Below are 20,933 nucleotides of genomic sequence, written 5' to 3'. Positions count from 1 at the left end.
ATCTCAAAGTACTAAGCAGCCAATGAGGTACTATTGAAGTGTCCTCACTGTTGTAATGTTGGAATCATGGCAGCGAATTTGCACGCAGCAAGTTCCCATAAACTGCATTGTGGCAATGACCAGATCTTTTGTCTTTTAGTGATATTTTAGTGAATGGCCCACTCCTGCTCCTAATTTGTACATTCATTTGTGGTTTGCGGGATAAATATTGGCCAGGACACTGGTGTCATGCAGACCCCACCTGCCAAGAATGAGGCATATTAATTTTGGCAGATTAACATTGATTTTAAACTGTTGCTGGAGTGAAGAAATTACTTGGTTGAAGATCACCAGACATTGGGTTAGAAGGACATTTGCATACTAAGAGACTCTGCTTGTGGAGACTCTTCCTTGAATGACTATTCCCTGCTCCAATTAACCCAAATGGATTTTGATCACCAGACATTGAAGGTGTAAGGAAGCACATTCCAGGGACTGCTGAGGTAATACAATCCACAAACCTCGCAGGAAAGACTGTTCCAAATAAGGAGCTAGTCACATGACTAACCTGCTGGGCAACCTGGGGTTTTTGAATTGTGCCACACAGAAAGGAACAGAAGGCAGTTTTGCAAGTGAAGCTGGAACAGGGATGCCGTTCTCCTGGCTGTCTCTCTCTCGCTTTCTCCCAAGCTACCAGACCCACGGAAGATACGTGAACCTCAAGAGAGGAAAGACTCCGACATTGAAACAAGTTGAAGCGTGAACTGGGCTCCAATGAATAGCAAGACCTACAGGCAACCAAAAACTCCACATTGAACTCAAAGGACAGTAACTAGAAACCCATCTATTGCCTCAAACTTTTCCCCTTTATTCTTTCTACTTTTTCTGTCTCTATTTGCGTGTGTGTTTATTGTGTATGCTTGCCAGTGTGGTCGCAACGCATATTTGTAGTCATTAACCGGATTAGAGTTTAAGATTAATAAACTTCTACCTTTCTTGTTTACATCTAAGAAAACCTGTCTGAATTAATTTCTTTGCCTTACAATTGGAAAGCGGTGAACAAGGATTCACTAAGGGGGTGCTAAAACATGGTGTTTTTTTTTTAATTCAACCGTGTAATGGTTAAACCAGGCAAAGGCTGAGAAGGAACCCCTAGACCCTTCTCACCTGGTCTTAACACTGGGGATAACTCCCCTGCTGTTCTTTGAAGTAGCGCCATGGGATCTTTTACGTTCACCCGAGAGGACCTTTGTTTAACATCTCATCCGAAAGATGACACACCTAACAGTGCAGCACTCCCTCAGTACTGCACTGGTAGTGTCAGCCTGGATTTAATTGCTCAAGCCCTGGGGTAGAACTTGAACCAGGAACCTTCGAACTCAGAGATGAGAGTGATACCAACTGAGCCACACCTGACACATCAGTGTAGTGGGTACATGGGCTGTGCAAGGAGGTTATATGGGTGGGTACAGTCTGTGATATGGGAGAGTGTACATAGGCCGTGGGAGGAGATTAAATGGGTGGGTAGAGTCTGTGATAGGGGAGAGTGTACATAGGCTGTGGGAGTAGATTAAATGGGTGGGTAGAGTCTGTGATATGGGAGAGTGTACATAGGCTGTGGGAGGAAATTAAATGGGTGGGTAGAGTCTGTGATATGGGAGAGTGTACATAGGCTGTGGGAGGAAATTAAATGGGTGGGTAGAGTCTGTGATATGGGAGAGTGTACATAGGTTGTGGGAGGAGATTAAATGGGTGGGTAGAGTCTGTGATATGGGAGAGTGTACATAGGCTGTGGGAGGAGATTAAATGGGTGGGTAGAGTCTATGATAGGGTAGATGCACAAGTAGCACAGAAGCTGTGACTACCCATCTACTGTTCTTTTCTAGTTGATCTCCTGGAGGTGGTGAGGCAATCTGTGCAGAGGTTTCAGGTGCAATATATTGGCTGTCTCCCTGTGGCCAATTCAATGGGTGAGTAAATCTCTCTGTGAAAGCTGGCTGCAACCTGGCGACAGGAAAGCTACAATCGATTTGATCATCAATCCCAGCATGAAGAAACTATCCCGAAAACATTCTATGTACTTCTCATCTAGGCTACCTCTGCCCGTCTGATTTTTCCAGTCTATATGTAGGTTAAAATCCCACATAATTATCAATTTTTTGCCCAGCAATCTCCCACAAACAACAAATTGATAAAGGACCAGATTTTACTGATGTTGGTTGAGGGATATATTCAAAATAGTGGCTGTGGGATCTTTTATGTCCACCCGAAAGGACAGACCAGGCCTCAATTTAACGTCTCATCCAAAAGACAGCACCTCTGACAATGCAGCGCTCCCTCAGTACTGCGCTGGGACTGTCAGCCTGGATTTTGTGCTCAAGTCTCTGGAGTGGGACTTAAACCCACAAACTTCTGACTCACAAGTGTGTGTGTACTACCCTTCGAGACAAGGCTGACATTATTGTGTTAAGCATTTGCATCAAAAGATCACAGATCAGAAAGAATTGCTTCAGCCTTTATTTTATGTTTGTGCGATATATTTTTATCAGTAGATATTTTGAAATATTTTTCAGAGAATAGATTTTTATTGATATATCTTTTTATCATTGTATTCCTCCACGGATTAATTTTTAATTGATTGTTATATACTTTCAGTGGTGCGTATTATTATCTTTTTGTTGGTATTGTTTTTATGGATTTATAATTGGGCCAGAATTTGCCGGGTAAATGACAGTGAGTTTAATGGTGCTCACTGATAAAATGAGCAACTTGTGGTAAGGAAGAGCTATCCCACAAGTTGTGAATCGCTACAAGTTGCTGGATGACGTACACTGCTCCACCTCACTGCTCCGCCTCGCGTAAAACAGCAACTCCCTGTGAGTTCCAAGAACTTGCTGCAGTTTCACGTTAAATGACCATTAAACTCACCAGAAAGTTAGGGCTGGAACTTAACTGCGTAAGGACTCTTTTAATGATAAGATTAATGCTCTATGAAATGCCACTCAACTTCTCCAGCCCAGAAAGGGAATGATTGAAATTGTGAAGTCTCGTTCCTGCAACGAGTTGTTAGAGGTTTTTAAAATATAACATTTTGAGTTTTTAAATATTTTTTCTTACTTTGCCCTTCCATTTCTTTTTGTCTCTTAATCCGATTTTTCTTTCCCTCTCTTTGGGCTGAATTTTACGCCAACCCAGTGAGTCGGATGGTGGCATGGGGGCGGCGTAAAATTGAGTGGGAGGCTCCGGGAAGCCTTCCCGCCCCACTGCCATCTCTGGCCAACTTTACAGCGGTCGGGTGGGGGGGGGGAGGGGGAAACCACGTAATGGCCACTTAAGGGCCCTCGCCCGCCTCCAAGGGTATTTTACCTGTGGCAAGCGGGCGTGCTGCGGATGTGAAAGGCCGTCCAGCGATAGCTGCCAGCTTTTCTGCGCGCCGGGGGAGGGTGCCATGGCAGTTGGGTAGAGGGTGCCTGATTGAGCCGATTGAGGGCCGCCCCCCCCCAGCCCCAGGACCCAAGATGCTCCCCCCCCTGAAACGACTACCCTTGCCTCACCAGGGCATGACCGAGCTCCCCGGTGATGCATGCCCAACTTACCTTCACTCCTGGCTCCATGTAGTCGGCTGGGCTGCAGATAATTGACCGGCATCTCACTGAGGCGGGACCTCCTCCCTCAAGCAGGTGGAAGTCCCGCCTCAGGACTATTAAAGCCCAGGGACCCGTAAAATGCAGGTCGGATCCCCGGGTTAGGCAGAAGTGGGTTCGCCACTGACTTTTACATCGGTGGCAAAGTCCTGTCTGCCTATGGTAAAATCCAGCCCTTTATTTCTCTCTCTGTACCCAATTTGAATCTAATACACGCAATTTCCTTCTCTATCATTCCCCTGTTTCTTCCTCAGTCCTTAAATCTCGTTGGTTAAGGAGATAGACTGTTGGTCCTATCACTGAGTTCCTAGATGCCCTGTTGCTCTCACTGCGCCGCTATCAGCTCAATAATATTTGTTGCAATTTGTGGCGCACAAACGTTTGGAGCCGAAGGGTGAAGGAAAAGTCAAACTAATGGGGAAAGTTGCGAGATGTCCTGCACGAGCAAACTCTGGGTCATTATTAATCTTTTAAGTCATGTTTTTTGCAATATATTTTATTAGTATGTATTCATATTGGCACTTATTTTCATTGTGTTTCATTAGTTTATATCTAAATTTGTGACATTTTTATGAATTAATATTTCATTTTGTTTTTGTTGGTATCTAGTATGTGTTTTTATTGGTGCATATTTGATATTTTAACCAATATATCTTATTGGTATTTTTTATCAATTCATATTTTGTTGTGTTTTTATTGGTTTATATTTTACATGGATATTTATATTAAAATATATTCTTTTATCAGTGTTGTGTTAGTGGTTTCTTCAGCAATAAGGTTCCAAACAATCTTGAGTTGGATGGTAATTAAATTGCAGGTTCTTTATTGTGAAGTAACAAGTTTACAAGAGAGCTCTATCATACATGTGGGACTTGGGGACTAACATGACTCCAACTGCTCTCACATGTTGGTTGACATCAAGTACTCAGATTGTTAAAGTGATATCACAACTATAGTACATAGTTTTATTTTTTATTGGTATATTTCTTGATGTGGATGTATTTCCAGGAATGAAGCTGGTGAACGGAGTGATACGGAAGCTGTTGGATTCAGTGGAAAGACATAACTGGCCATCAGTTCTCCTACAAGTCACGGATACCACGCTGTCTGTGTGTAAGGGGGAGGTAAGCCCAGGTTCAGATCAACACCATTTACTCCACATTTGTTTTCTCACCCCCCTGGGAACACCGTTCACAATCAATCCATAGGGAATCATTACTTCCTTCCGTGGACTGTATGTAATCTCAGCATTCAGTTTTTATCCCTTCAGCTGCCTGGGCTCCAAGCTCTGGAATTCCCTCCCTAAATCTTTCTGCTTCTTTAAGTCTCTCTCCCCTCCTTAAAACCCACCACTTTGACCAAGATTTCGGTCATCTATTTCCAATATCTCCTTATGTGGCTCGGTGTCAAATTTTATTTGATAACGCTCCTGTGAAGCACCTTGGGACATTTTACTATGTTAAAGGTGCTATATAAATGTAGTTTTTGGGTTTTTTCACTGTCACTAAGTGTAACTAAATGAACTCTGTTTTTATTGAACTGAATTCTGGTGTTAGTCACCAATCAAAGCTTTGAGCTGATTGATAACAGCACGGAGAGATCAGTAAGTTTGCAGATGACACGAAAATTGGTGGTGTCATAAATAGTGAGGAGGAAAGTCTTAGATTACAGGATGATATAGATGGGCTGGTAAGATGGTCAGAGCAGTGGCAAATGGAATTTAATCCTGAGAAGTGTGAGGTGATGCATTTTGGGAGGACGAACAAGGCAAGGGAATATACAATGGATGGTAGGACCCTAGGAAGTACAAAGGGTCAGAGGGACCTTGCTGTACTTGTCCATAGATCACTGAAAGCAGCAGCACAGGTAGATAAGGTGGTTAGGAAGGCATATGGGATACTTACCTTTATTAGCTGAGGCATAGAATATAAGATCAGGGAGGTTATGCCGGAGCTGTATAAAACACTAGTTAGGCCACAGCTGGAGTACTGTGTACAGTTCTGGGCACCACACTATAGGAAGGATGTGATTGCACTGGAGAGGGTACAGAGGAGATTCACCAGGATGTCGCCTGGGCTGGAGCATTTCAGCTATGAAGAAAGACTGGATAGGCTAGGGTTGTTTTTCTTAGAGCAGAGAAGGTTGAGGTATACATTATGAGGGGCATAGATAGGTTAGATAGGAAGAAATTTTTTCCATTAGCGGAGGGATCAATAACCAGGGGGCATAGATTTAAGGCAAGGAGCAGGAGGTTTAGAGGGGATTTGAGGAAAATAATTTCATCCAGAGGGTGGTTGGAATCTGGAATGCACTGCCTGAAGAGGTAGTAGAGGCAGGAACCTTCACAACATTTAAGAAGTATTTAGATGAGCACTTGAAATGCCATAGCATACAAGGCTATGGGCCAAGTGCTGGAAAATTGGATTAGAATAGATAGGTGCTTGATGGCCGGCACAGACACGATAGGCCGAAGGACCTGTTTCTGTGCTGTATAACTCTATGACTCTAACTGGGCATCTAGGACCTCAGGGAATGGGAGGACCAACTGTCTATCTCCTTAACCAATGAGATTTAAGCATTGAGAAAGACACATAGAGAAGGAAATCGAGTGAATTAAGAGTTTAATCGGGTACAGAAAGAGGATAAAGAGAGGGAAAGAAAGATTGGATTAAGAAAAAAAAGTTAAAAGAGAAAGATAAGAAAAATATTTAAAAACTTAAAATGTTAAATTTTAGACCTTTGGCATTGTTGGTAAAAGTTGCAGGAGTGGAGTGGTGGGTGTGGGAGGGAGGCAATAAATGGAAGTTGGATTCATTCACCCTCCGAGTTCCCTGTGTCTTCACACCACTCGTGAAGAAGACCCTCACCCTGTCTTTATCTGCGTCCCATTTGAGATTTAGAAGTGGCTGTATGGGGAATGACAAAGATGAATCTAATTTTCTAGCATGGACCAGTTTGGCTGAACATCCTGTTTCTGTGCTGTAAATTCTATGTAATTCCTTCTGTATAAAACACTTTCTCTCTCTATTTTATTGATACTGCTATGGTAATTGGTCCTCTGAAATTTTCCTCTTTCTTTCTCTCTAAGATCCAACTAGGCTTCACTGTGTTAAAACCAATTCTCATCTCCTACAAAGTACACATCTCGAGGTGTTAGCTGTGCCTCAGTGGGTACAGCTCTGAGTCAGATGGTTGAGGGTACAAGTCCCACTTCAGAGACTTAAGCACAAAATTCAAGGCTGACACTCCCAGTGCAGTACTGAGGGAGTGCTGCACTGTTGAAGGTGCCACCTTTTGGATGAGATGTTAAATTGAGGCCCCATCTGTCTTCACTATTGGATGTAAAAAACCCCATGGCTACTTTTTTGAAGATGAGCAGGGGTGGGGTTCTGGCCAATAGCTATTCCTCAACCAGCACCTGAAACAGATAATATGGTCACTTACCTCAATACTGTTTATAAACTGTTGTTTCTTTGTGCTTATAGGTTTTAACCTCTTTTATTAAACTGCAGCTGGAATCTCTAACTGCTCAAGAGTCAACAGTTCTTTGGAAAGCAAATCTGAAGAGTACTTCAAACTATTAATATTTTATTGTAACCAACACCCAAAGCTTTCTTTACACATTGCTTTGAGGGATAGTGATACATCCTTCATGGCATTACCTCTGGGCTAGGGGCTGGGTCACTGGGAAGTGGTGTTTGGATACAGTTCAAACACCCTAACAAAACATGGCACAAAATTTGGTGTAATTCCATTAACAGATATTGTCTTAAGGCATTAACGAGCAATTAGCCGAGTCATAAAAAGCATTACATGATCAGAACCTGTGGAGCCATAGAATATACAGCACAGAAACAGACCATCCTTCCCAGCTGGCCCATGCCGTCGTTTATGCCTCACTCAAGCTTCCTCCCATCCTTCCTCATGTGCTTATCTAACCTCCCCTTTAAATGCATCGATACTATTTACCTCAATGACTCTGTGTGATAGAAAATTCCACATTCTCACCACTCTCTGGGTACAGATGTTTCCTCTGAATTCCCGATTTGATTTCTTGATGACTATCTTACCTTGATGGCCTCCAGTTTTGCTCTTCGCTGCAAGTGGAAACACTCTCTCTCTCTCTCTCTCTCTCTCTCTGTCGACCCTATCAAAACCTTTCATAATTTTAAAGACTTCTCTTAGGTCACCCCTCGGTTTTATCCTTTCAAGAGAAAGTGGTGTTCTAACCAATGTTCAATACAGAAATAAAAACAGCATCGGTGGAGAAAGAAACAGTTATTATTTCAGGTCGATAACGAAACGGTAACTCTGTTTTTCTCACCACAGATGCTGCCTGACCTGCTGAGCATTTCCTGCATTTTCTGTTTGTATTTCAAATTTCTAGCATTTGCAATATTTTGCTTTTGTATTGAAGTTCGGTAGAAGTTTAGCATAACTTGTCCATTTTTCAATTCTATTCCTCTGGAAATAAGTGCGAGTGCTCAGCTTGTTTTTGTGCTGGCCTTATCAACCTGCTTTGCTACTTTGCGATTTGTGTATTGAGTCAGGGGACAAGTGGCAGAATGGACAGCAAGCCTGCTACCAAGCAGAAAACAGAGTAGGGTTGAAATATAGATGACAAATGGTGGGAAGACATGCTGGCACCATTATTGGTTACCATTTACATCAACGATTTGGAGAAGAGAATTGGAAATACAATGTCAAAATTTGCAGTTGACAGCAAATTAGGAGCAGGGAGGTTAGTTAAGACAGAGAAGGACTGTGAGAAAATACAGGGAGACATTAATAAATATGCAGAATGGGCGTGTAATTGGCAGATGAACTTCGATGTAGATAAGTGCGCGGCAGCACATTTTGGTAGCAAGGATAAGGAGGCTACATACTCCTTGTAAAATAAGTGTCTATCTGGAGTACAGGGATAGAGGGATCTGGGGGTACAGGTACACAGACCAGTAAAAAGAGCGACACAGGTTAATAAGGCCATTAAAAATAGACAAAGCACTGGGGTTCATTTCTAGAGCAAAGAACGATTTCCATAAAATCAAGCAGATTCTGTCAGGAATGGGCAGAGTGTTTAATAACAGTAATAGTGCAATAGCGACTAAGGCAACAACAGGGAAAAATAGTAAAAAGTCAAAATTAAAGACGCTATTTCTGAATGCATGAAGCACTCATGACAAGATAGATGAATTAATGGCGCAAAAAGAAATAAATGAGTTTGATTTAGTAGCCATTACTGACATGTGGTGGTCGGGTGGAAACTAAATATTCCAGAGTACGTGACTTTCAGAAAAGAGAGGCAAAATGGAAAAGGAGGTGGGGTAACCCTGATTATAAAGGAGGAGATAAAGTCAGTAGTGAGAAATCATCTTAGCCCAGAAAATCAGAATGTGGAATCGGTTTATATGGATCTAAGAAATAACAAAGGGCAGAAAACACTGGTGGGAGTTGATTACAGGGCCTCTAATGTTAATCATAGCATTGGTCAGAGTATAAATCAGGAAATTCATAGAGAATGTAACAAGGGTAATGCAACAATAATGGGGACTTGAATCTTCATATTAACTGGGCAAACCAAATTGACAAATGTAGCTTGGAGGGCAAGTTCATGGAATGCATTCAAGAGAGTTTTCTAGAACAATATGTCGAGGATCCAACTAGGAACAGGATATTTGAGACCTAATATATTCTTAATATTATAGTAAAGGATCTTCTGGGAAAAAGTGTTCATAACATTTCATATTAAGTTTGAGAGTGATGTGGTTAAGGCCGAAACTAGGTCCTTAAGTTTAAACAAAGCCATTTATGGAGATATGAAGGATGAGTTGCCTAAGGTAGATTAGGAAATTAGATTAAAAGATATAACGATAGATCAGCAATGGCAAACTTTTACATGCCCCTGAGGCGTAAAAACTCCACTGGAAAAGTGGTACAACCGTGACTAACTAGAGAAGTTAAGGATGGTACTGGACTAAAGGAAGAGACTTACAATGTTGCCAAAAAGAGTAGTAAGTCTAAGGATTGGTAGGGTTTTAAAAATCAGTGAAAGACGACCAATAAATTGATAAAGAGGGAGAAAATAGAATGAGAGGCAAATTCGAAGAAATATTAAAACAGATTGTAAGAGCTTCTACTAGTATGTAAAAAGGAAAGATTAGCGAAAGTAAACATGGATCTGTTAGAGGCAACGGCAGGAGAAATTATAATGGGGAATAAGGAAGAGGCAGAGATCTTAAACAAATATTTTTTATCTGTCTTCACAGTAGAAAACACGAAGAACATACCAGATATTATGTGGAACCAATGGTCTAATGAGAGTGAGGAACTTAAAGTAATATTAGTAAAGAGAAAATACTGGTGAGATTAATGGAACTGAAAGGAAACAAATTCCCTGGGCCTGATGGCCTATATCCTAGAGTTTTAAAAGAGATGATTGCATTCCCTACATTCTAGAACAGTCCCCATGGATTATAGGTAACAAATGTAATCCTGCTGTTCAGGAAAGGAAGGAGAGAGAAAACAGGGAACTACAGATCTGACATCATTTGTAGGGAAAATGCTATTATTAAAGACATGGACTTGGAAATTCACAACATGATTAGGCAGAGTCAACAGGGTTTTATGAAAGGGAAACTGTGATTAACAAAGCAATTAGAGTTTTCTGAGGGTGTGATTAGCAGGGTAGTAAAGGGGAACCAGTAGATGTAATATATTTGGATTTTCAGAAGGAGTTTGATGAGTGCCATACAAGAGATTGTTACACAACATTAGGACACATGGCATTGGGTTAATGTATTATCATGGATTGAGAATTGATTAACGGACAGAAAACAGAGAGTAGAAATAAAGGGATCATTTTCGGGATCGCAGGGTGCAACTAGTGGGGTTCTGCAAGGATCTTAAATGCTTAAGTCTCAGCTATTTATAATCTATATCAATGGCTTGGATGAGGGCATCGAATGTAATATATCCAAGTTTGCTAACAATGCAAAACTAGATGAGAAAGTAAACTGTGATGAGGATGCGAAGAGTTGCAAAGGGATAGAGACCGGTAAGTGATTGGACAAGAAGGTGGCAGATAGAATATATTGTGGAGAAATGTGAAATTATCCATTTTAGTAGGAAGGACTGAAAAGCAGAATATTTTTTAAAAGCTGACAGACTAATAATTGTTGGTATTCAAAAGGATTTGGATGTCCTTGTACAAGAAACACAGGAACTAACATTGGGTACAACAAACTTAGGAAGGCAAATGGTATGTCCTCCTTTATTGCAAGGCAGTTAGAGTATAAGAATAAGGAAGTCTTCTTGAAATTGGTTTGGTGAGACCACACCTGGAGTATTGGCCACAACTTTGGTCTCCTTACCTAAGGAAGGATATACTTGCCTTAAAGGAGGTGCAGTAAATGATCTGTAGATTGATTCCTTGTATAAGAAGGCTGTCCGATGAGGAGAGATTGAGTAGAATGGGACTATATCTCTTGAGTTTAGAGGAATGAGAGGTGATCTCATTGAAACATATAAGATTCTGAGAGGGCTTGACAGGGTAGGAACTGAGACCCTGTTTTCCCTGGCTGCAGAGTTTTGAACTAGGGGTCATAGTCTCAGGACAAGGGGTTCGCCATTTAAGACTGAGTTGAGGAGAAATTTCTTTATTCAGTTCGTGTTGTATCTTTGGAATTTTCTACCCCAGAGAGATGTAGATGCTCAGTCATTGAGTGTATTCAAAGCTGAGATGGAAAGATTTTTGGACTCTAAGAGAATCAAGGGATAAGGTGGGGGGGGGTGGCGGGAGGTGGTGAATGGGAAAGTGGAGCTGATGTAGAAGTCCATCCATGATCCTGTGAATGGCGGTGCAGACTCGAGGGGCTATATGGCCCACTCCTGCTCCTATTTCATATGTTCTTATGATAAAATTGCAAAGCAGGAAAGTTGTGTTCAATTTATTTGGAACTTGGTTCGATCACACTAGGAGTATAGTGAACAGCTCTGGTCTCCATATTGTAAAAAGGATATAGAGGCACTGGAGAAGGTGCAAGAAAAATTGCTACAATGATACCAGAACTGAGACATTTGCAGCATAAACACCAGCATGGACCAGTTGGGCTGAATAGCCTGTTTCTGTGCTGTAAAGACTTTGTGAGGGTGCTATCACTCCAGCAGATCTCTGGGCTAATCTGTTTGGTGCGAACATATATGTTTTGGAATGATGTGTATTTTTTGTCTTGTTCAGGAGCCATGGTGGGAGTGCCGTGTCCGGTACCTGACATTCCTGGGGGTCGGGAGGGACCCGCACACCTTCGGCCTCATTGTGGACACAGGACTCCAGCGCTTCGAGTGCCATGTCTTCTGGTGCGAGCCTGATGCCGGCTGCATCTCTGAGGCCATTCAGGCTGCTTGCATGGTGAGTCTTCTCGGAGCATCGGCTGGGACAGAAGGAGGCCATTCAGCCCGTCCTGCCTGTACAGACTCTGTGTGTTACACCCACTCCCCTCTACTTTTTCCCCAAAGCCCTGCAATTTGGAATCATGGAGTAATTAAACCTTACAGTACAGAAGGAGGCCATTCAGCCCATCCTGCCTGTGCTGGCTCTTTCAAACAGCTACCCCCTGCTCTTTCCCCTTAGCCCTTGCAAAGCACATAAACCCAGAGTAACTAAACCAAAACCAACATAATTTATAATAGGTGTACCTATAAGGATTGTATATAGTGAGGTTCAATGAAAGAGGTCCAGGGGTGAGGGACTTTTTCTAATTTATTCATTCATGCATGTGCATGTCACTGGCTCGAGCAACATTTATTGCCTATCCCTAATTGCCCTTCAGAAGGTGGTGGTGAGCTGCCTTCTTGAACCGCTGCAGTCCATGTGGGGTAGGTACACCCACAGTGCTGTTAGGAAGGGAGTTCCAGGATTTTGACCCAGCGACAGTGAAGGAACGGCGATATAGTTCCAAATCAGGATGGTTTGTGACTTGGAAGGGAACTTGCAGGTGGTGGTGTTCCCATGCATTTGCTGCCCTTGTCCTTCTAGACGGTAGAGGTTGCGGGTTTGAAAGGTGCTGTTGAAAGACAGCATCTTGTAGATGGTACACGCTGCTGCCACTGTGTGTCAGTGGTGGAGGGAGTGAATGTTTAATGTGGTGGATGATGCCAATCAAACGGGCTGCTTTGTCCTGGATGGTGTCGAGCTTCTTGAGTGTTGGAGCTGCACCCATCCAGGATTTATGCGGAGAGACTGGAGAAGCTGAGATTGTTCTCCTTGGAGAAGAAAGGCTACAGAGGAGATTACAAAGGATTTTTATGGAGTAGATAGGGAGAAACTGTTTCCACTGATGTGCGAGTAACCAGAGGACACAGATTTAAAATAAGTTGGAGTTGTTTGAAATAAAAACAAGAAATGCTGGAAATACTCAGCAGGTCTGGCAGCAGAGAGAGAAGCAGAGTTAACGTTTCAGGTCTGTGATCTTTCATCAGAACTGGCAAAAGTTAGAAAAGAATTACGTTTGAAGCAAGTGAAGTGGGGGGGATGGTGGGGAAGAGAACAAAAGGAAAGGCGTGTGATAGGGCAAAGGCAGGACAGATTAAGTAACAAAGCTGTCCCAGGACAAAGGCAAAGATTGTGTTAATGCTTGTGGTGAAAGACAATGTATTAGTCCAGAGAGAGTGTTAATAGTGAAATAATGAGCAGCTCTGACTCCATGAAGAGCAGGCACATAGTTAAAAAATAAAAATAAAATAAAAAATATAAAAATATTTTAAAAAGCCAATCATGCTCTGAACTTATTGAACTCAATGTTCAGTCCACAAGGCTGTAGTGTGCCCAATCAAAAGATCAGGTGCTGCTCCTCGAGCTTGCGTTGATGTTCACTGGAACACTGGAGCAGGCCAAGGTCAGAAATGTGGGCATGACAGCAGGGGGGAGTGTTGAAATGGCAAGCAACCAGAAGCTCAGTGTCCTGCTTTTGGACTGAGTGGAGGTGTTCCACAAAGCGGTCACCCAATCTACATTTGGTCTCCCCAATTTAGAGGCGACCGCATTGTGAGCGCAAATACAGTTTACTAAATTGAAGGAAGTACAAGTAAATCACTGCTTCACCTGGAAGGAGTGTTTGTGGTCTTGGATGGTGAGGAGGTAAACGGGCAGGTATTACACCTCCTGTGATTGTATGGGAAGGTGCTGTGGGAAGAGGACGAGGTGTCGGTTGTGATGGAGGAGTGGACCAGGGTGTCGCGGAAGGAACAATCCCTTTGGAATGCTGACAGGGGGAGGGGAAGGAAAGATGCGTTTGGTAGTGGCATCACGCAGGACGTGGCAGAAAAGACAGAGGATGATCCTTTGGATAGGGAGGCTGGTGGGATGGAAAGTGAGGACAAGGGGAACCCTGTCACGGTTCTGGGAGGGAGGGGAAGGGGTGAGAGCAGAGGTGCGGGAAATGGGACCATTGTTTCAGCCTGTTCCTGCCCCACTGAACTTATTTCTTCTTATCTTGACTCTATCTTTTCTCCCCTGGTCCAGTCTCTTTCCCCCTACATCCCTGACTTTTCTGATGCCCTACGTCATTTTGACATTTTCCAGTTTCCTGGCCCTAACCGCCTCCTTTTCACTATGGACGTCCAATCTCTCTGCACCTCCATCCCCCACCAGGACGGTTTGAGGGCTCTCCGCTTCTTCGTTGAACAGAGGCCCAACCTGTCCCCATCCACTATTACCCTCCTCCGCCTGGCTGAACTTGTTCTCACATTGAACAACTTCTCCTTCAACTCCACTCACTTCTTTCAAGTAAAAGGTGTTGCTATGGGTACCCGCATGGGCCCTAGTTATGCCTGTCTTTTTGTGGGATATGTTGAACATTTCTTGTTCCAGTCCTACTCAGGCCTCCTCCCCCAACTCTTTTTCCGGTACATTGATGACTATTGGTGCCATTTCCTGCTCCCGCCCCGAGCTGGAAAACTTTATCAACTTTGCTTCCAATTTCCACCCTTCTCTCACCTTTACATGGTCCATCTCTGACACTTCCCTTCCGTTCCTCGATTTCTCTGTCTCCATCTCTGGGGATAGGCTGTCTACTCATATTCATTGTAAGCCCACCGACTCCCACAGCTACCTCGACTACACTTCTTCACACCCTACTTCCTGTAAGGACTCCATTCCATTCTCCCAGTTTCTCCACCTCTGACGCACCTGCTCTGATGATGCAACCTTCCATGACAGTGCTTCTGATATGTCTTCCTTTTTCCTCAACCAAGGATTCCCCCCCCCACTGTGGTTGACAGGGCCCTCGACCATATCCGATCCATTTCCCGCACCTCTACCCTCACCCCTTCCCCTCCCTCCCAGAACTGCGACAGGGTTCCCCTTTGTAAACATCTCCGCAAGTTATAAACAAGGCCTGCTGAGTGATTATGCACAGACAGATGCCTTCCAGTAAGACTTGTTTACTAGCCAAATCCAGGGACCTACAGGTGACTTCATTTGGAAAAAAAACATGAAGTTCAACAATCTCTTCAAGATTCAGTGTCCCTAATTTAACTATAAGTTTGTAAAACTTAAAGAAATAGAAGCAGTCTCGTAACAAAGAAAAGTGGGGAAATCATTGGAAAAGGAAGAAAGTGCAAGCTATAGTGGAGAGGTGGAGTGAGAATAATTGGATAGCTGGTTCAAAGAGGTGGCACAGGCACGATGGGCCGAATGGCCTCCTTTTAATCTGTGACTCCTTCAGGAAAGTGCACATGTGTCGTCACTGAATGTGGACACAATCAGGTTTGACTGTAACTGTCTCTATGGTGAAATACCCTTTGAAACAGAGAGCAGAGAAAATGTTCCTCCCCCAGTTATCGCCCGGGGCAGTCGACCTTTTGCCTTTTTTAAGCAATGTGGCTTTGAGCTAGCTGACCTTTGCCCTTGCACCTCATGTAGTGTCGGTAACCGTGAGCTGTCGTTCTGTCCAACAGCTCCAATACCAGAAGTGCTTGGTGGCTAAAACTCCCTCGGCGAGACCCAAGAGGACCATCCGCTCACGGTCACCCACCGCAAGCCTGAAGAAGCACCTGTCCTCCCCCGTGATTGATGGTGCAGGATCTGCGTCCGGACCCCTCCTCTCTGCCCCCAAGTGCACCAGCAGCTCCAACCTGAAGCGCAGTGTGATGGCGCTGCTTGACACTTTCAAACATAAACAGTCCGTGCTACAAATGCCGTAGTGTCTCTGAGGAAGGTGCTGAGGGGAGGAGGGGCAGCAGGGGTGGGAGCCGCGTTGGTTGCGAGAGGGATAGGGTGCATGAGGTGGAGGGGGCTGCGTTTGGAGGAGGAGGGGGAGTGCGTGCGAGGGGGAGGGCGCCATGTTGGGTAGAGCTGGGGTCTATGTGCGAGGGGGGGAAACTACATCAGGTGGGGGAGGGGGAGTGTGTGTGAGGGGGAGGGAGCAGCCTTCGGTGGGGGAGAGGGCATGAGGTGGGGGAGCTGCGTAGGTGGGGGAGGGGGAGATGGCATGATGGGGAGTAAAGGCTTGCTCGGGTCTGCAAAAAAAAAACAACCCGAGCTCGATAGAACCACATCCGACCCAAGACCAACCCGGCCTGAGTCCTTCCATATTTTCCCACGTCCGACCCGACCATCAGTTAACTTACCTTCCGTTTTTCACTTTGTTGCGGATCTGCATAAGCTTAAAATAACTGTAACAAAACCACCTGTTTAGTCCAAAAATTAAATTAACATTGGAGCCACTTACCTGTGATAGAGTGTGTCCGACCTGGAGTGACCCGAGCCCGAATGCCAGACCCAGAAGTGCATCCCGACCCGACCCGAACCGGACACATGTCGTAGGGTCCGTTCGGGTCGGGTAGCAGGCTTTTAACGGGGGAGGGGTGCAAAGTGTAAGGTGCTGGGTTCGGTGGGGAGGGGGTGAGAGTGCAAGGGGAGGGAGCTGAGCTAGGTGGGGGAGGGTGAGGGAGGAGCGAGGGGTAGGAAACTCTGTGAGGCGGGGTTGGGGATAGGAGTCATGTTGGGTGTGGGGGGAAGGATGCAAGGGGGAGGGAGATGGGTTAGGTGAGGAGGGGAGAAGGTTTGAGGAAAGAGCCGTGTTGGGTGTGGAGGTTGGGGGAGAGGGTATGGGAGAGGGGGGAGAGGGTGGGGGAGGGAACACCCACGAAGGAAGAGTGTTTTAACCAGTCTTATGTCCAAGGTGTTTGACAATAATAGAAGGAGCCGCGGGTTGCATTCATTTTAATTTTGTACGAGTGGCGTGGAGTGAAGGGGAAAATTGCCATTTGGAAAGTTGCGACTTTCTAAGAATGGTCTGGGTGACTGAATTCTGTCCAATCACGATTTTGACTGCGGGTAACACTAGAGGGCCTGAAATTCCTGGGAGATGGGCTTGCTCTGCTGGAACAAGTGCACGGAAGTTGCTGGCGGCACACTGCAGGAGTAAATCTTCATCACTGACTCTCCCCCAATCGCCCAACACCACTATCCAAGGAGAAACGTGGTTGACAGAATCCCCAAGGAATTTACTCCTCCATCCCCACACCTACAAAGACTCAGCAACAGAAGGAGGCCATTCAGCCCTCTGAGCCTGTTCCAGCAATCAATGAGATCATGGTTGATCTGTATCATATCTCCATCTGCTCAGCTTCGTTCCATAATCCCTCGATATCTTTACCCAATAAAAATTTATCAATATCAGTCTTGAAACTTCCAATTGATTCTCAGCATCCAGAGCCTTTTGCTGGAGAAAGTTCCAGATTTCCACTATGCTTTGTGTGAAGAAATGCTTCCTGCCATCACCCCTCAACGGCCTGGCTCTAATTTTAAGGTTATGCCCCCTTATTCTGGACTCCCCAACCTGAGGAAATAGTTTCTCCCTATCTACCCTACCCTGCTCATCTTAAACACCTCAATTAGATCACCCATTAATCTTCTACACTCAAGGAAGACAAGCCTCGTCTATGCTACCTGTCCTCATAATTTAATGCTTTTAGTCTCGGTTTCATTCTGGTGAATTCCTCCTCCAAATTTGCTGTGGTAACACCTGCCCTGATATAACCATGAAAGGGAGCGGGCCCCCCACTCGAGATCCGAGGTTCTCCTGAGCCGAAGACAACACTCGATGAAAAAAATTCCTCCAGTGGAGCCATTAACCTTCTGATATAAGATAATCAAACCCCTCTGGAATTGGCCTCCTCTAGTCTAATAAAGGTGTGGGGCCCTTTCTAAAGGCTGCAACAGGACTCATGCCAGCTTTCAATTGGCGATGAGTTGCCTTGAAGCCCACCAATGGCATAATGGGCAGGTTCCCCTGGGAAGTGTGGGGAAGCCAGGGCTGCTTCCCCTTCCTAGAATACAGTGGGGTAGGTGCCAGTGCAATGGCTCAGGAGAGGGTGCTGCACAAATGCACCAGAATGAACATGGGGTTAAAAAGGTTAAATTATGACAGGTTGCAGTGACTAGGCTTATAGTCCCTTGAGAATAGAAAATGAGATGTGATCTAAATGGAGTTGGCCATGAGATGAAGAGAAATTTGTTCACTCGGAGGGTTGTGAATCTTTGGAATTCTCTACTGCAGAGAGCTGTGGATGATGTCGTTGAGTATATTCAAGACTGAGATCGATTAGATTTTTGGGCACTAAGGGAATTAAGCGATAGGGGAATCAGGGAGGAAAGTGCAGTTCAGGTAGAAGATCAGCCATGATCGTATTGAATGGTGGAGCAGGCTCAAGGGGCCGAATGGCCTACTCCTGCTCCTATTTCTTATGTTCTAACTTCCTTCCAGATCCTCCCCCTTGGTGAGGGGAAGGCTGGGCAGAAGATCGGCCCCTGGGCTCCCCTCATCAGAATTTAAAGGGCCGGTGCTGGTGTAACCAGGTTCCGCCTCAGATTCCCACCTCACCGCCAGGAATTTTGGGCCCTTTGTATTTTACGGATGTAAGTTGCAGCCAATTAAAAGAAGGTGACGTTATCACATTGTGACCTCGTAATGATGCGACCGCAGGGATTGGTGGAGAGAAATGTGAATTGCCCATTGTTTATTAAATAAACTTCTAAAATATGAAAATAAGAATGGCAGTTTTTTTTTAACGAATTGAGTCTACACGCATCAGTGGAACTCTCCTAAAAGCACTCAGCCTCACTATTTAATTATCTCTTACAATCCTCTTTGTGCTTTGGTCCATCTGCCTCCCTGTAACCTGTCCCATTTCCGTCCGGGTTGTCCCCTTAGCTTCTGCTAAAATGACTGAAGTATATTCTCTGATTGAAAGAGCAGGAAAAAAAAAACTCTCCCCACCCCCCACCCCCCCAAGTGAATTCCAACAGCAGAGAGAGCAGGAGATGAACCTCAGACAAGGTGAACTCAGACTGCATGATGGGAGATAGGAGAGAAATTAGAGCAAGTTCGGGGCTAGGGTGGAGGCGGGGGGAATGTGGCAGAGACAGCTGCTCGAATGGTCTCAATCTCGGGGACAAAGCCCATGAGCTAATCGCACTTGTTGAGGGTGAGGTTTGGAGACGGCTGGGGAGAGGGAGAGGGATTTAAGGAGACGCAGGTTATACTGCAGAAGCCCCAGGGTTTACTTGCATTCCAGGACGATTCTGGAATATTGAACACCTCCTGTTCTCTTGACACCAGTTCCTCTAAACTGCTGACCACCAAACTTTCCCTCCATCTTAGCCAATATTGTTAATGGTTCTCTCTCTTCAGTTGCTGACCCCCTCCCTCTCAAATCTGTCATCAACATCCCTCTCAAAAAATCCACTGACCTCACGGTCCTTGCAAACTATCCCCCCCCCCCCATCATTCCCCCGCCACCCCTCCCACCACCCCCATACCCGGCCATCTGAAACATCCCCTTCCTCTCCAAAGTCCATCTTTCCTGGAACTCTATGCTTCAATTCCTCCGATCAGGTTTCTGCCCCTCCCATGTACTGAAACAACTTTTATCAAAGTCAAAATGACATCCTGCGTGACTGTGACAAAGGTAAACTTTCCCTCCTCATTCTTCATGACCTGTCTGCAGCCTTTGACACTGTTGACCACACCATCCTCCTCCAAAGCCTCCCCTCCATTGTCCAGCTGGGTGGGACTGCTCTCACCTGGTTCCATTCTTATCTAATAGTAGCCAGACAACCACCTGCAATGGCTTCTCTTCCTGCTCCAGCACTGTTACCTCTGGTGCCCCCTAAGGATCTATCCTTGGACCTCCTATTTTTCATCGACATGCTGTCCCTGGCAAAATCATCGAAAACATGTCACTTTCCACAAGCACGCTGACGACATCCAGCTCGACCTCACCATCACCTCCTGATACCTCTGTAATGTCAGACTGGCTTCTCCTGTGTTGTCCACTTCCAGCAGGAGGTGCCGTGTAGCCATCACTTGCAGCAACAATGGTTCAGTTTCCTATTTATTTATTTTATTTTGAGATATTTAGCTCTGGTTTCCTCCCACAGACTTGCAGATTGAAGGAGGCCCAAAAGAAAGAAATTGCCCCAAGTGTAGGGATGTGGTAGGGAATATGGGATTAATGTAGGATTAGTATAAATGGGTGGTTGATGGTCGGCACAGACTCGGTGGGTCGAAGGGCCTGTTTCAGTGCTGTATATCTCTATAAAATTATACAGCACTGAAACAGGCCCTTCGGCCCACTGAGACTGTGCCAACCACCCATTTATACTAATCCTACATTAATCCCATATTCCTAACACATCCCCACCTTCCCTCAATTCTCCTACCACCTACCTACACTAGGGGCAATTTACAATGGCCAATTTACCTATCAACCAGCAAGTCTTTGGCTGTGGGAGGAAACCGGAGCACCCGGCGAAAACCCACACGGTGACAGGGAGAACTTGCAAACTCCACACAGGCAGTACCCAGAATCAAACCCGGGTCACTGGAGCTGTGAGGCTGCGGTGCTAACCACTGCGCCACTGTGCCGTCCTCTCTACCCAATTACAGCACAGTTGAAATTAGCTGACTCAACTCAGACTGGAGTTGAAACATAAGAAATAGGAGCAGGAATAGGTCATTCAGCCCCTCAAGCCTCCTCCACCATTCAATAAATTCATAGCTGATCATCTACCTCAACTCTACCTTCCCGCCTTATTCCCACATCCCTTAATTCCCGTTGTGTCCATCAATTTCTGCCTTGAATATACTCAATGACTGAACATCCACAGCTCTCTGGGGTCAAGAATTCCAAAGATGCAGAACCCTCTCACTGAAGAAAATTCTCACCTCCGTCATAAATGACAGTTCCCTCATCCAAAACCATGAACCTGCTCTCCATGGGAGAGCTATCAGCACAGGTACAGTC

General features: G+C 44.9%; 1 protein-coding gene across 1 annotated transcript in view; it reads left to right on the top strand.

The window, feature by feature from the left end:
* apbb3 (amyloid beta (A4) precursor protein-binding, family B, member 3) overlaps positions 1-15,824 on the top strand; it is a 122,785-nt gene extending 106,961 nt beyond the window's left edge. The window contains exons 13-17 of the mRNA XM_068043110.1: positions 1,866-1,949; positions 4,632-4,747; positions 11,554-11,562; positions 11,860-12,030; positions 15,579-15,824. Coding sequence (XP_067899211.1) covers positions 1,866-1,949; positions 4,632-4,747; positions 11,554-11,562; positions 11,860-12,030; positions 15,579-15,824 — 626 coding nt within the window. The remainder of the gene's footprint in view (positions 1-1,865; positions 1,950-4,631; positions 4,748-11,553; positions 11,563-11,859; positions 12,031-15,578) is intronic.
* Positions 15,825-20,933: the final 5,109 nt, after the last annotated feature.

The sequence above is a fragment of the Heterodontus francisci genome, chromosome 12 (assembly GCF_036365525.1).
Source record: "Heterodontus francisci isolate sHetFra1 chromosome 12, sHetFra1.hap1, whole genome shotgun sequence".
NCBI classification, from domain to species: Eukaryota; Metazoa; Chordata; class Chondrichthyes; order Heterodontiformes; family Heterodontidae; genus Heterodontus; species Heterodontus francisci.
The sequence above is the reverse complement of the archived record's forward strand: the minus strand, read 5'-3'. Positions and strand labels throughout refer to the sequence as shown.